This window comes from Indicator indicator, chromosome 28 (genome assembly GCF_027791375.1).
Source record: "Indicator indicator isolate 239-I01 chromosome 28, UM_Iind_1.1, whole genome shotgun sequence".
NCBI lineage: Eukaryota > Metazoa > Chordata > Aves > Piciformes > Indicatoridae > Indicator > Indicator indicator.
In genome coordinates, this window is record NC_072037.1 from 8,326,137 (window position 1) to 8,341,253 (window position 15,117).

The 15,117-nt window shown below is 37.1% G+C and overlaps 1 protein-coding gene across 5 annotated transcripts in view; it reads left to right on the plus strand.

Annotated features, from left to right (window-relative positions):
* Positions 1-15,117, plus strand: part of DENND1A (DENN domain containing 1A) — a 194,891-nt gene that overhangs the window by 152,956 nt on the left and 26,818 nt on the right. For all 5 annotated transcript variants that reach the window (XM_054393284.1, XM_054393286.1, XM_054393287.1 and 2 more), the window contains exons 17-19: positions 1,240-1,311; positions 2,367-2,423; positions 8,375-8,506. In XM_054393284.1, the coding sequence (XP_054249259.1) occupies positions 1,240-1,311; positions 2,367-2,423; positions 8,375-8,506 (261 nt within the window). The remainder of the gene's footprint in view (positions 1-1,239; positions 1,312-2,366; positions 2,424-8,374; positions 8,507-15,117) is intronic.

Sequence of the window (15,117 nt, forward strand, 5' to 3'; positions counted from 1 at the left end):
CTCTTGATACATGAAATGTGATGTAGTGAAAAGTAAAATATTTCTGGTTTATGGGTGCAAGCCAGTAGGAAAGACTGAATTGTTTTCTGGCAGAACTGAGTTTTGCAACATTCCATTTGCCTGTTGTCCTCATTATGAATGTAATTATGTTCCTTACACAAAATTCTGGGCTCCATATTATCTTGATAATATTGACTTAAAGATATTTTATAGCAGTCATACAAAAAAATTCCATTGTATAGTTAGGTAAATATCTAAACATCAATATCGAATAACACATAGGTTGATAAGCAGTTTTAAAATTATAAGAAAGCAGAGTGGCTGAGAGTGAATACAAAAATCTATGTAATTAAATTCAACAGTTTATGATTTCTGTTGAAGATTAATTGGTAACAGAAGTGGTAAATCTTAAATCCGATTGCATCTGATCTCAAGGAATGCGATTTTGCACTAAAACAAGAAAATATAAAAATATCTATATATTTATTCCTTGCATTTTACCCGTCTTCTGTATTTATCAAATCAGATGCTCTACAGCAGTAGTCAGTGCTGTGTGGAACATGTGTAAAACACCGAATAGATTAACAGATTATTCTGCCTGATGTATTTACTGTCTTATGACTTGTATTATATTCACTGCATGCAATTCAGCTTTTTTGGAATTACTGTGTATGGCTGTAGTTAGATGTAATTTTCCCTCTGTTATCCCTTCTTGAGCACTTAGATCTTAAAAAGGAAGCATTCTTTTGATAAATACTATTGTGAGATCCTGATCAGGACAATAAAAAAAGATACAACTTCTTCAGACTGAGTGTACAGGCTTTCCTGAGCTGAGTTTTCTGCCCCAGACATTGAGTATTTGGTAGGATGCTTTTATCTTAAACCTGTTTAGAATTTTAATGTACAGGACAGCCCTGATGGTGAGTGGAACAGTCACAGAACACTGTTTTGTGAGACAACCTGTAAGACAAGGGGGTCTTGGTGTTAGGAGACACTGACATTTTGCATTTGAAAAGTGTGTATAAAGCAGAATTCAGGTTCCTCTGGAATACTAGATAAGTTTTTAACATGTTTTTACTTGTGTTCTTTTTCTTTAAATTTACTATTACATTAAAGTTCAGCTCTGCTAGAAAGCATAGTTAATGCTTTGTTATTTTAAGTTAAGAATGGTGGATTTTAGTTTGCTGTTTGCTTTAAAGAGCTTTGATGAAATTTGTTCTATTGTTACTGTAATTATAGAAAGGAAGTGGAGCCATTTTAAATACAGTAAAGACCAAGGCTAACCCTGCCATGAAGACTGTCTATAAGTTTGTAAGTATCAAGTACAGGGTTACTACTGAGATAAGAGTCTAATTGCAATTCTGTTTTAACCTTTCAATTGAAACTCAAGACTTAAATTCATTTTTATTGGACTCACAAAATTACTTAAAACACTCTTTTTTTTTTTTTGAAATTTCAAATTTAAATGGAAAAGTCATTTTGAAATTTAAACATAATTGAAATGCAAAGGAGGAGGGCAACTTGTGATTTCTTTTGAAAGTATAGATGATAAATTATTACATTGAACTATTTCTGGGAAATAGTGCCTGTATGCTCTACTAAGCAGCTCTACCATCTCATCATTGCTCTGTTGGAAATCATTGTTACCTTAGGTTTCTCTGCTTGCAGCTTCATCGAAATAAGGGAATCCTCTCATTTTACAAATTGTTTCCATCTTTTCTAAATGTCAATTAATTTTCCCTAGAGATTTCTTATACCTGCTTATTTAGAGCTCCACTTACTGTGTTATTCTTTAAATGAAAATGTTTTCAGTTCCATTAACAAACAGAAAGTATGTGACTGTGTTATATATGGCTGCCAGTTCCAATGGCTGCCAATTTTAGGGAATAATTCTACAAAAGACATTGATAATTATTCAACCTTTTGTTTTCCCCTGCCTTCCTCCAGCCTGAGAGAGACAAATAAGATGAGATTAGCTTTACTAGATGGGAGCTGGCATCCAGAGCACTGCAAGTCAAAAGTTTGTAGGTTTACTGTTACTGTTGTTTGATAGCTTACAGCAAAGTGATATATGCAGAGGGGAAGACCAAGGATTCAAAAAGATGAAAGATGTCTGTGGTATCAAAACAGAAAACACAATTTTTGCAGTGACTGTGGGAGTCTTTTTTTGTCTGGTTTTTGTTTGTTTGTTTGTTTTCTGTGTTTGTTTTCTATTTGTTTTAATATGTCTTTAGTATTCTGTTGCTTTTTTTGTTTCCTTGCCATTTTTAGTAACTAGAGAAGGTGAATCTTGATGCACTGAAATCAAGCGTTGTCACTGCTGGTAATAAAAGGGGATTTTTAACTTAAATTAATTTTTCATGCAGGCAAAAGATCATGCAAAAATGGGAATAAAAGAAGTGAAAAACCGCTTGAAGCAAAAGGTACTTGAAGTTCTTATTCAAAATGTATAAGCACCATGTACGAAATACTTAGTCACAAAAAGCATTACGTGATCAATAGGAAGCTGTTTGATACAGTGTTGTTAGCACACTTCAAAATGCATTACCAGCTGTCTCGGATTTTTCACACTGTTATAAATATTCACAGACAAAAAAAAAAAATCTTCAAATACAGTAAGGCTCTGACTTAAACCCACAAAAGCCAGAAAATTGAGTGTTCTGTTTGGAGTGGTCCCTTTCCTGTCCTTTGTGCTGGGGCATTGTGGAAGGGGACTTTATGTGAACTGGAAGCTCTTTCCTGCAGTATTGGTAGTGAACTTTTTGCAAGTGGAAAATCATTGTTATTCCTAAAGTAATCTCTCAGGGAGAATAGTGTAATGTCATTGGGAAAAGGATTTATGTTTCATGAGTGTCTACTGTAAAGTTTAGATATAAAGCAATTACAGTTGGTGTTCATTTGAATTATTGCAGGAAAAAAAATACTCAAGCTGTTTGTTGTTTTCCAAATCTTTCTTTGTTTGTAAACAGTAAAATTCCAAGAATGCTGAATTGTTTGAAGAATGTATTATCCAATACTAATTGCCTCTTTTAAGCCAAAAGCATGGTCATATTAATACATACCTACAGTAAATCTGCCTTATGTTTAGTTCTCATATTCTATTTATTCTCTGAAGCAGAGCTATTCAGGTCTTTTGGGAAAACAAGACAGCCAACTTGCTAATAGAACTGAAATTTTAGTTCAATTTGTAACGTAGTAGTTCTGGAGATCTTTTAATCTGTGCTATTTCAGTAAATTTTTTCTCTAAATTTCTAGACCATCATCTTAAAATAGCTCTGTAAATGTGTTCCTGTGGCACAGACAAAAATCTACCTGAACATCTACCTGAACATGCCAACAAAATGTTCATACAAAGGGGCTGTCGTGCAGCCAGGTTATGAACTGACAAAATGAACTGTGTTACAATCCAAGTGCTGTTCACTCTCTAAAAAGCAGATTGCTAGAGATTTTTGAGTAAGACAAAGTTGCTTCAGATGCTTTTAATGCTGTTTCGTTTTGTTACAGTTTCTACTTTATATGTGGCCACTTCAGGTATAATATAAAAACGTTAGAAACATGAAGCAGTTTTCTTGTATATGGAATTCTTTATGTAATTCTGTGTGTTTCACTTCTGTACGTAACCTCATGAATAATGTTTGGCCTTCTCTTGTGCATTTCTAAAGCAGTTGGAGCTGTGTAAAATTACCAGATTGTTTTCCTGTATTTTAAATGCTAATATAATTGTGCGTTATTCTGTGACATTTGTATAAGAGGCTGAGAAACATTTTATTCATTGCTTTGTTTTATTATTATTGTTGTCTTCCTAGTCCTTCAAGCAGCAGCTCTGTTTTTTAAAAAACACACACAACATTTACAAATAAATGGCCCAATTTTGTTTCCCCTTCCTTATTATGTGGCATTCTGTAAGTGAGATGGTTAACTATGATTGTTCAACAGTGGCTTTCAGAAGAGCTTAAAAGATTTCCAGGAATAGGTGAGGCATACTGCTCTACCTCTTCATTAAGTCTGTTCTTTCTGTCCCCTCCTCTTCTCCATTTTGAATGCATTTTAGGAAAATAACTCTAAAATGAGATGTTGCTCTCTTTAAAGAGATAAAAATATCAGCAATTGTTTTGGCCACCCTCATATAAGTTTCAATCTAAATGACTGTGATGCTCTGTTGACAAATCTGAGTGCATCCTCACCGATTTTCCTGTGAGAATGGAGCATTTTTCTTGTATTTACTTACTGGTATGTGCCAATGTTAGCCATTTGAAATTGTGGCATAAGTACGTACTTAATTTCTGCAAAGTTTGGGATGCTAGTCTTTCATCTTCTAAGGATAACCTTAGGTTATTTTTAAACTGAACTTACTATCCACTACATTGTAACATATTATTTGCCATTATTAATACAAAAAATATGCAGACCACTGGTAAGGAAAAGTCAAATATAAACACCCCTTTTCCAGTTTTTCTGCCAAATATGAGCAGTTTCTGTACAAGATAGAATTTAAAAATGCAATAAAGCTAGAGGTCTGCTTCCTACAACTCTGCATAGCAATGGTGACCTCTTAAATATAATCAAGAGCCCATTTTGCCCTTGGTCTGCTCCAGTCTTGGGTTTGAATTGCAAATGGGAAATACAGGATTGACCTGTTGAGAGGTCACTGTGGTGTGTGTAAGGTCCTTCTTTAATATGATAGTAGAGATTGAATGGGGCTCTATTTCCATCCCTTGTTCATTTGTGGTACAGTATTTCAAAGCAACAGAAATAGTTTTCAGAGGATTCTTATGAGTGATAGCAAATAATTGTTAATAGAAACAGCATGGAGCTTTATTTTATATATGATACAGTACCTTTTTCTTTTTCTCTTTTTTTTTTTTCCTTTTTTTTTCCCCTGTAAAGGCTGCTTTTTCCATTTCTCAAATGGACCGTGGTGGTCAAGTCACTCTGTTATTGGCTTTTTTGAAGCTTAACTACATAGAATTAGGAAGAAGGTGGAATATGAATGGTACCGTCCTCAACTTTCAGTAAGGAGAATGTAACTCACTGAAAGCGTCTGGATAAGACAATTTAGATAAATGGTTGGGCACTTGGCATTAATGTATTCAACATTATTTTACTTACTAGAGACCTGTGTGGCTGTTATCAATGGGCTGTTGTCTGTGCTTTGTTATCAGTACAGCTCCAAACGACTCATTTAGGGGTTTATAAAATAACCTAAAGAATTTTTCTAGGCATTCTGGAATACGTGTTTTGTTTTGGGTTTTTTTAACTCTTCAAATAGATAGCTTTGTAGTCTATTATAAAAGGTCCCTAGAAAAATTACTAATGGATATTTAAACAGAAGAAAACCTTGCTCAGTTTGCAGGGTAAACATTACATACCTGCAAATATATATCTTACTCGTTCTCTGAAGTCTGTCATTTGAAATAAACAGGTAGTAAAGATTTAATTTAAAATGTTGTTAGGACAAGCACAATTTATATATGGAGATACTTATGGAGTGTGATAGGTTCTCTTTTTCCAGTTAATCTATGAAGTGACCTTTTTCCTCAGGCAAAAGGTGGTTTTGGTTCTAATAATATCCTCACGCCACACTTTCTTTTAATTAAAAAATTACATCTGGCATTTCTGGAGAATTTATTTCAGGAATGAGTAGCTTCCCACCTTCCATTTTTCCAACATTTTTTTTGGGAGGGATAAGTCTCATGTTTTTGTTGTTACCCTGAACAGTATCAATGACTTAAGCCATTTCAGGAAATGTCTTACTGACTTATACCAAATTCCTTTTTTGGGGATATATCAGAACCAAAAAGTCAGTCTTAGGATGTATCAACCCAGTCTGATGTGCTGCAGTAAAAGGAACAGCTCATGAACACAAGCCAGGCTGGTACACCTCCACAGCACAGCTTCGGGTGGAAGTGCTAGCACTGGTTTCAGAAGCAGTGTGGAGGTATGAGGTGAATCCTGTCCCCCAGCTGGGACACGCAGGTCTGCCAGGCTTTTCTCTTAGTACCAGGACTGGGCACTGCTTTTTTGAGACCTTCCTGCACAATGATCCACTGCAGTCCTTCGGTCATTTGTAGTTCTCAAGCTGAAGAACTGCCTTTATCAGTAGGCATTTTGTGAGCCCTGATACCTTTCTGAAGCTGAAGTTTTGAATTGGAGAATCCTATTTCCTGTTTGTGGTTTTATCTCTCTGTCTTGTGCTCCCCGTTGACTTCTGACTAACTGCATTCAAAGTCTGCTAGTGGACTGAAGGTATGTCACAGACTGCTTTGAAGGACCGTTGCCTACCTTCCAAGTGTGTTTTCATTGAAGTTAGAAAATGAACTATCGTAAAGCAAATTTTGCTTTGATGACTGAAGCTCTGTTGTTGGTTTGTTTGCCTTTTGGGGATTTGCAAAAAACAGAGAGGTGCCAAATAATTGAATTCTTGTATTTTATTAAATAATTTAAACATAACAAAACAGACCAAAATCTGCTGCAGTTTCTTTGGAAGTCTGTACACCAAACACAGTGAAAACACATTTTAGGATAATGTTAATTTTAGTATGTAATTATATCATCAGAGAAGTACAGCAAATCTATAGCAATAAAAGCTACAAGTATTAGCAGTGATCATTACAGGTCTTTGGGGGTTTTGCTTAGTGTCTTGATCTGTCTGTATTTTTTATCTCCTCCCATTCCCACGTTTGAACTTTTGCATCTGTTTTACATTTGTCTGGAAGTGCTGCTTGCACTGGAAGATGCTTTGGTTTTGGTTGATTGCCAGCCTTTCTTGGATTCACAGCTGCAGGTGGAACTCTGAAAGCTCTGAAATGCTGGGAATGTCCACTGTTCAGTGCAGGTCAGATGACTTTGAATGTGCTGGACACCTTTATGTCCTATACCTTACAGGTCCGAAGCTTGGTGACTGTTTAATATGGCTCTACCTGTATAGAAATATGTAAATAAACTTTGTATTTAATGGCATTACATTTCTGAACAGTTATAATGCTGCCATAGCTTATATGATTCCCAAAGTGAGCAGATCTCTTGGTAGATTGTTGCTGATTTGGAGCTAAAGTGTAAGTTTGACAGCAGCATATGCTTCTTGTCATTGAGCTGCTCTGGGGCTCTTTGTTACTAATTCAATAACTTTGTTGTATTTTGTAAAGACACAGTAGCATTGTGCAGCTGGAGGGCAGGGGGAGGAAAAAGTTTTTCTCTCTAGTTTGGCCTTAACAAGTTGTTAATTTCCCCATGATCCTTATGTCCATATTGGTGAACCACTGCTCTACCAGCTGGATCTAAAAAGGTCTCTCAGCTTCTCTGTGAAGGAGACAAAGCCCCTTAGAAAGTCCATCCAGCTTTTTGTTTCATTTGACCTAAGCACATTAGGTCAGTCTGTGTCCAAAAGAACCATTTCTAATTGGCCATCAGCTTACATGTCTCATTATTGTACCTTAGCAAGACGGAAACTTGAGGGGGCATGTCAAAGGTCACTGAATCAAAGCAATGTCTATGTCAGCAGCCAACCTTAGGTCAGTCTCGCAGAGCTACAGCGTGTGCAGGTTTCTCTCTATATTTACCAAGCATTATTTCCTTGACATTGTTGCAAAGAGATGTAAGGTTTGGGGCCCACTGCGTTACCAACTGTCTCTCAACTGACTTTCAAACTCTTTTCTCCTTATCTGGTTCCTTACGTCTGCATGCTTTGTCTTTTTCAAAATCTGTGGTACACATACCATAGGTACACTTGGCAAGTCTTCTAACCTAGGTTGATGGGTCACTTCACTTCTGAAAATGAGGACTCATGTCAAAAGCAAAAGCAAAGCAAAACAAAAAAGCATCCTGCTGGGCAGCAGTTGGGTTTGATACAGTCTCCTGAAGGCATGTTCAGGCTCAAAGATAAAATGCAAAGCTAACTAAGCTCTGAGTTTCATCTCTGCTTGCCACTTCCACACATAATTGTTCTGCTACAGATAATTCTGTGAAATATGTAAATAAAATCACTGTTTTCATTTAGGTTTGCAAAAAAGCAAAATAGTTGTTCCTAAGTCTCTGTTGAATTTGTTCCTATGATAGAAATTTTGAGCTAAGAATTGTTTGTTTGTTTTCTCCTGAGATATTTCCTGGCTTTTGCATGTTTAAGTCAGACATTTTATTGGATGTATCTGCATGCAACTTTGATATTAGAAGGAGAGAGTGGCTGTGTTCAAGCTCTGATTGACAAAGTGCAACAAAATGTTCTATTCTAATGATGTTTTCTTTTCTGTACTTTGGTGTTTTCTTTCCCTAACATCAAAACTGTTAGTCAGCATTATCCTGTACTGTGTCCTTTGTGCCCCTTACCCTCGATCAAGAATGTTCCTGGCCATGCTATTCACCTTTTCCTACCATACAGGACATTGCTGAGAACGGGTGTTCCGCAGTGCCTGAAGAGCCTCTACCAAGGACAGCACCTTCTCCATTGGTTGAAAAGAAGGACCCTAAATTAAGAGAAGACAGAAGACCAATCACAGTACATTTTGGTCAGGTATGTCTTAGTGTTGGGTTTCTTTAAATTGAGTGACTCATGAAAAATAGTTCAGAGCACAGTCACAGTGAAAAGTATGCCAATTGTTTCATGATTTTTAGTAGCTGAATTATGTTATTATAGATTTATTTCTATTTTATTGCTTTGAATGGGACTCTAAAGCCTGATTTTTTGGGGGAGTTTAATGATTCCTTTTTGTTCATGCAATGATTTTGAGGAAAATAAATTCTAAATGAATGAAGGGGAAACATAATTATTACAGCAATTTTGTAAACTGTTCTTTTAGCATGCAATGTATAGCCCTCAGGACTGAGGATGTGTCCTCTGTTATCTAATGTCCTCTGTTATCTAGCCAGATCATTAGTGTCAATATGGAGCATCTAACTATTAAAGCATTTTAACATTCTCTGAAAATTTAAAGTGATGAAGTAAGATGGAAAAATCAATTAATGGCTTATTAGTCTACTCTGTATTTCACAATTGACAGCCAAGCTATGGACATTGGTTACTCTTAAAATGTTTCTTTTGATATGTCTGCAAAAGAGTGAGTTTGGTTGTATGGGTTTTTAAAGAAATATTTATTTAGAAAATGTTGTTGGTGCTGTGATTTTCATGGGAAAGCATACAAAATTTATTATCAGTTTGCCAGTGTTCCCCTATTAAGTGTAGCCTGACTCAAAAAATAACATTGTGTTTACAGTTCCCTTCTCTTTCTCTGTGTCTGTTTCTTGTAATATGCTAGTCAGAAAACAGTTCTGAGTATCTGATTTTTTTTAAGGAAATACAATGTAATTTTTAAACAATTGGGAATTATAAAATGGGAAGCAAGCCAGATTTTTAGGTAAGTATCTATTAAAAGAAGCTAGTCAGTGGAGTAGCAGTGACTGTTCAGGTGTTATCTAGGGCTACACAAGTCATTGCTCAGAGCAGTGTTGTTTGTATCATTTCAGAATTAGATTTCTTTCAGAACTTTTACCACAGTGCTAAATGTATGTTCTTGGAGATTTCTTTTCAAAACCAGAGTCTCTTCCAATTAAATATTTGCAGTAGTGATTTATTTTTCCTTTACATTCTGTGCCAATACAGTTAAGAGGAAATGGAGCTACTGGAGAAATGTAGCCATCTAGCTCTGGCAGGGAAATGCTACATTTCATTTAAAGCAGTCAGAAAGGCAGATAATACTATAGTCTACTTCCATTTTTTTTTTCCTTTAGATTTTTATGAAGGATGGGTGACTCAAACATCTTTGTGGATGAATGTAATATATAATGGAATGGAAAGTGCAAATTTAAATTCATGAGGTTTTTTTAACATTCACTTTCAAATTATTTAATAATCACTTTTTCTGGTCCAAAGCAACACATCAGCTTTACTGAGCCACTGGCTGTGATGAGAGGCTGGCTTGCGAAATGCTTATTTTTGTCATTCCGTTACAAATTTTGGATTCCAAAATATGATCTAACTTAGCAGTTGTAGGGCTAGCTCACTTACAGCCCTTTGTCCTTTCACAGGTGTTTCTTTCCTGATAGCCCAATGCCAAAATTAAAATTAAACTGTACTTTTGTTCCAAAGGAAAATGTGGTCAGGTTTATGAAATATAAATTCAGGCTTTGGAGAAGAAAAAAGCCACATTTACTGTTTAAATGGGAGATGGCTTCTAACTAGTGATTAAAGGGAGAGATTTTAGTGTCACTTTTAACTCTGTCTAGAATACAGTAGGTGGGAACAATTAAAAAGCCACAAGAACTCTGAAATAAGGGCTGTTTGTGCATTCACAGTTCTTATAAACTGAAGAGGATGAAAGAGGCTTTTTTCTCATTGTCACTTGCTTTCTATGTCTGCTAGTATTATGCCAGTGTATATGGCAAAGGCAGACTTTTTTAAAATGCATGCATGCGGATTAGGGTCAAGCCCTGTGTATCAGTAATGCAGTAAGCCTCGTCCATAGCACTGCAGTGAGAGAGCTACCAACAGCAGCGAGATGCTTTAATTGAGACATGCTGTCAAAGTGACAAACACATTTGCATACAGTCTATTTATTTTCGTTGGAAAGGTCTGCAGTCTGCTGTTGGTTGAACATTCTTAATCAGCTCGCTGTAAGTGAGCCGGCAGCTAGCTGTCCTATGCTAGGTGCTTCTCTTCATTACATGACAGATTAGCTAAAGGGGGATGGGCTAGTAAGCCAGCAGCAACCTTTAATTTTAACTCATTATCTCTCACCCTATAGTGAGGTAGCTTCTAGCTTTTCCAAATGCAGTTGTGTATCTGCAGTTGTTAGGCTACAAAAGATATCAGTAAAATACATTGAAATGGCTTTGAATGTATAGCACCTCAGCTGATTATTCTGAAAAATTTAGCAGCAATTATCTAACTACGTGAGATTCCCTAGTGGTGTAGCTCGTCTTGGTGAGTGGTTATCAGGCATTGTTTGAGAGGGCTGTTTATAATGGAGTTGTTTTAACAGTGGTTTTCTATAATACTAAGACAGTGTGGGAAAGCTCTCCTCTCAATCTTGAAAAGAAGGATTTTTGCCAGATAGCCTAGGGCAATGCAGTGAAGGTTTAAATAAAGTGTTCTTAGTAAGACTGCCAAGGAGACCAAAATGGAAGGGCGTGACCACAACTTTTTCTCCAGTTTCACTTTGTGTGGGTTTTCGTTTACTCAGGGTGCACTTTTAATATTGTCCCTCAGATCAGCCAAATATATGAAACTACCATCATCACCATGGACTCTGAGGCAACACAACTGTGCTCATTAAGTCACAACAGCAGTACAGACAGCTAAGGTTTAATAAGTGGGAAGAAGAGGGAGCAATTTTCAAGCCAAGAAAAAGATTCAGATGAGTAGTATGTAGTACTGAATAGTGCTCTGTTTTCTGGAAGAGTAAGGTGAATTTTAGTAGAAGATACAATGCCACAGAGAATATCCTTTGTGATTGTTTTGTTATTGTTTGTTTTGACATTTTGTCTTAAAACTTGACTAAAACTTAGTAAAATATCAGAATACATGCTGCATATCGAATTACCAGTGTCTGCTGCCACTGCAATGACTGTCCTTGACATCTTTCCCAGTGATGCCAGCAGGGCAAGCATTGTGATCCCACTAACCATTGAACTGGGCAGAGTGGGACAGCTAAAACAGGTGACTCGAGTGTTCATAGCTTTTTTTCCCTGCACACATTCCCACTTTTTAGGTAGAGTGCATACGTTTATCTTTTAGCTGTTTGAAGAATCAACATTGTATTGTGTCACAGAGACTTATTTTGAACACATTCCTCGTCCAAGCAAGCAGCTCTTAGGGGCTACTTTGACAGGACCTAGAGCTTGAAGCATTGAGGTCTGTTGTGATACATTTGTGTTGTTTGGTTTGGGTTAGTTTTTTGGTGAGGTGGGTGAAGGATATTATTTAATTGTTGCTTTAGTTTGGGGGGGGGGGGTGTTTAAAATAATGTTAATTTTCACCTAATGGCTGTAGAAATTTTTGTTCCCTTGATTGCTTGTAAGTCTTACCATTTAATGTTAAAAGGAAGAAGGACTGTCTGGATACAGAGTTTTCTTAGTGTTTTTGGTTTCTGAGTTTTAGTGGTGCCTGAATTGTGTATTTCTGCTGGAAATTTCAGCTTCCATTGCTGAACTGGTGGTGGTGCTGAGCTACAGTGGTAAGGATGCCACAGAGCACAGTGTTAAGTAGCCTTAGATCTCTTACACTTTGTGGTTTTTATTAACTGATTGATGTGTGTTGCAGTTCAGTTTTGTCTGATTTCAAAAGTATGTTGTTTGAGGGGTTCTTAATATCTATGCCCTGAACAAACAGGACTATTTATAAATTGCCTATATGCTACCAAGAAAAATAAAAAGAACAAAACATTTTCCTTTTCTTTTTGCAAGACTGAAGTATCTTGATAAGGTATTTTGGAGGTTTTGATTTTTTTTTTTTAACTTTTTTTTGAGACAGAAGTCTCAAATACCTCTTTCAAGTGTTTGGCTTTATTTATATGTGTTATGTAGTTTAGCCAAAAAGCAAAGTCTGGAAAATGCAGACATATCCTTAATGATGGTGATTGTATAGTTGTTCCAAGGAATACAAGCTCTCCAAAATACCTTGCTGAAGTTTTAATGAGCAGCAGGCTTTCTCCCTGCTCTTCTATGGATTTATTTTTATATAATCTAAAGCAAAAGAAACAAAACAAAATCTTTATAAAGAGATGATTTTGCTAAGAGAGAAAGATAAATGAATATCTGAATCTGATGTTTTAGAAGTGTTTTCCCTCCAGAAGACAGTGCTTAGCTATTAGGCTACTAGTACACCAGCTGTAGATATGATAAACACCTACAATATCTGTGTACCACAGCCAGCACAAGAAATGCTGTAAGATTTCTAAATTTTTAAGACTTAGCTTGAATAAGCAGACACGTGGACTGGTCCCTTCAACTACTGTAGCTGTATGTCCTGGTGTGTGTGCTTACAGCTCTGTTAGAACCTGTCCCGTTGTGCAGAGTGAGACTGTGGATATCACATGGTCAAACAGAGCACTTAACACTTGGCAGAGTTGCAGCCCTCTCTTGGGACTAAAGGGAACACTTTCTTTTCCAAAAACATACTTGTTTTTAATCCATCTTTCTCCTAATGAAGCTTCTGCATCTATTTACACTGCTTTCCACCCTTCTGCCCTTCATCAAGCTTTCATTTCTCTGAAACGGTGCGCTGCTTGCTTCTTCCAGAGCCTCCCTGTTCATGAGGATCATTACCTATGCCCAGTCTTCCCATCAGTCTTGGAGAGCTGGGTAAGCACAGGAGAAGGTGAGCCTAGACTCTTGAAAAACAAACTCATACACAGGAATGTCCTTTCTCTGGAGCTCTTAGACAATCAGTAGCACAACTGATCTGGTACAGTTAAACCAGCAAGTGATAAGCTGCCAGAAACATCATTCATTGGGAAAGGGGATCATTGCATTAGAAGCAAATTATCCTGGCATCTCTCTTCAGCTCTCTAATTGTTTCTGTTAGAATGTCTTTTGTCAGCTTAGGTGTGCTTATGTTTCTGTGGCTTATTTTATTTACCATCAAATAGAATATTTTATTCCCTTTATGTACTAATTCGTTGTTAACAAACATGTTCATTTTTCTTATTCGTGATCTGCCTTTAGACATGCAGACCAAAAAACTCTGCTTTGTAGGGCAGGTTTCTTCTGCAAGAAGATTAAATGTCATTAAGAGGTCAGGGGGAAGATGGGGAGAAAACCAGCCAGCCACATTCCAGAAATGCAAAACTGGATGGCTGAGGCCAGAGGCAGCAGAGGGAAGGATTATCTCCAGGGTGAAAGAAGTCGTCGGGAGGCAAGGAAGGCTCCTTTGCCAGACCCTGTGACTCCCTTCACACCCAGGTGCATTGGAACAATAGCAGATTCCCCTGGATTACGGAAGACATTGTGTGGCACTGAGGTAGAAACCAAAGGGGAAAGGGGAAAACAAGTTCATTTTCTAGTATTCATGCTACTGCATCCTATGGTGGTAAAGCCAGCCTCCTGTTCTTGCTGTTCTGAACTGTTCTGACAATAGAGGTACCTTCATTAAGAAAATGAGCTTCCATTCCACTCTTCCCCACTGATGAGCAGTATGGTCTGCCTGATCCTTTCTGCTGAGCCACATGGAGTTTCCTCCTTCACTCCATTAGATTCTTTATGGATGTAACAGAAGTATAGCGCAGTTCTTCAAAATTATTTTTCTTCAGAAAGAATGTTTTCTATCCTCATTTCTTCTCACTCATTTCTTTGACTTCCTTTCAGAAAGGAATTCACTGCTGCTCAGTAAAAGTCACCTTGCAAGAAAGGCAATGTATTGGACTGCTTGTCTGTGTCATGGCTGCTTGAGATTACTCAAATGTCCCATCAGTTTCTTAGGGAACAGTGTTCTTAGGGGAATAAAAACAATGTCAACAGACAAGAAAATAATTCATTTGATTGGAATTCTCCTTTGTGGTGTGCAAGATCTGCAGAAACAGCAATCCATGGGGTAGGAGTTATCTAACTAAAAGGCTTGCACTCTTGTCATGCGTGTAAATATTTGACAAGTGAGACCTGGCACTCTCTTTAGGAAGATGTACACCACCTGCAGAGCCTACCCAAAGGTTACTGCTTCTCATGCACTCACTTGCCAGTATTTTCTAATGAGCAACCAGACAGCTATGTCTTCTTCAGCTGCTGCAGCAATGCAGTATGTATGTATCTGATGCTATATCAGCTCATGCTTTGTAATAACATTATTTGGCTCCAGTCCTGCATGTATTCATCCATGAAAAAGCACATTCAAGACTATGGCTTTTGGTGTTTTCCAACTGCCTTGGCATTTAAAGCGCTGCTTAAGGAGGGATGTTCAGAATAAATTTACTGCCCCAGGTACATGCAAGTCAGATACCATAACACTTGGATGCATGAAGAAAATATTGTGCTGGAGCCGACCTCCTAGGGCTCTGTGACAAGCAATAGCAGCTGTAGCATGCCTGCAGAATTTTCTTGTTAGTCTTGTTATGTTGAGGAACCCATAAATATCTTGTAGAGAGTACCTTGGTCCATCACTGCTGGCATGTGGAAGAAGAATAGTGCTTTATAAAT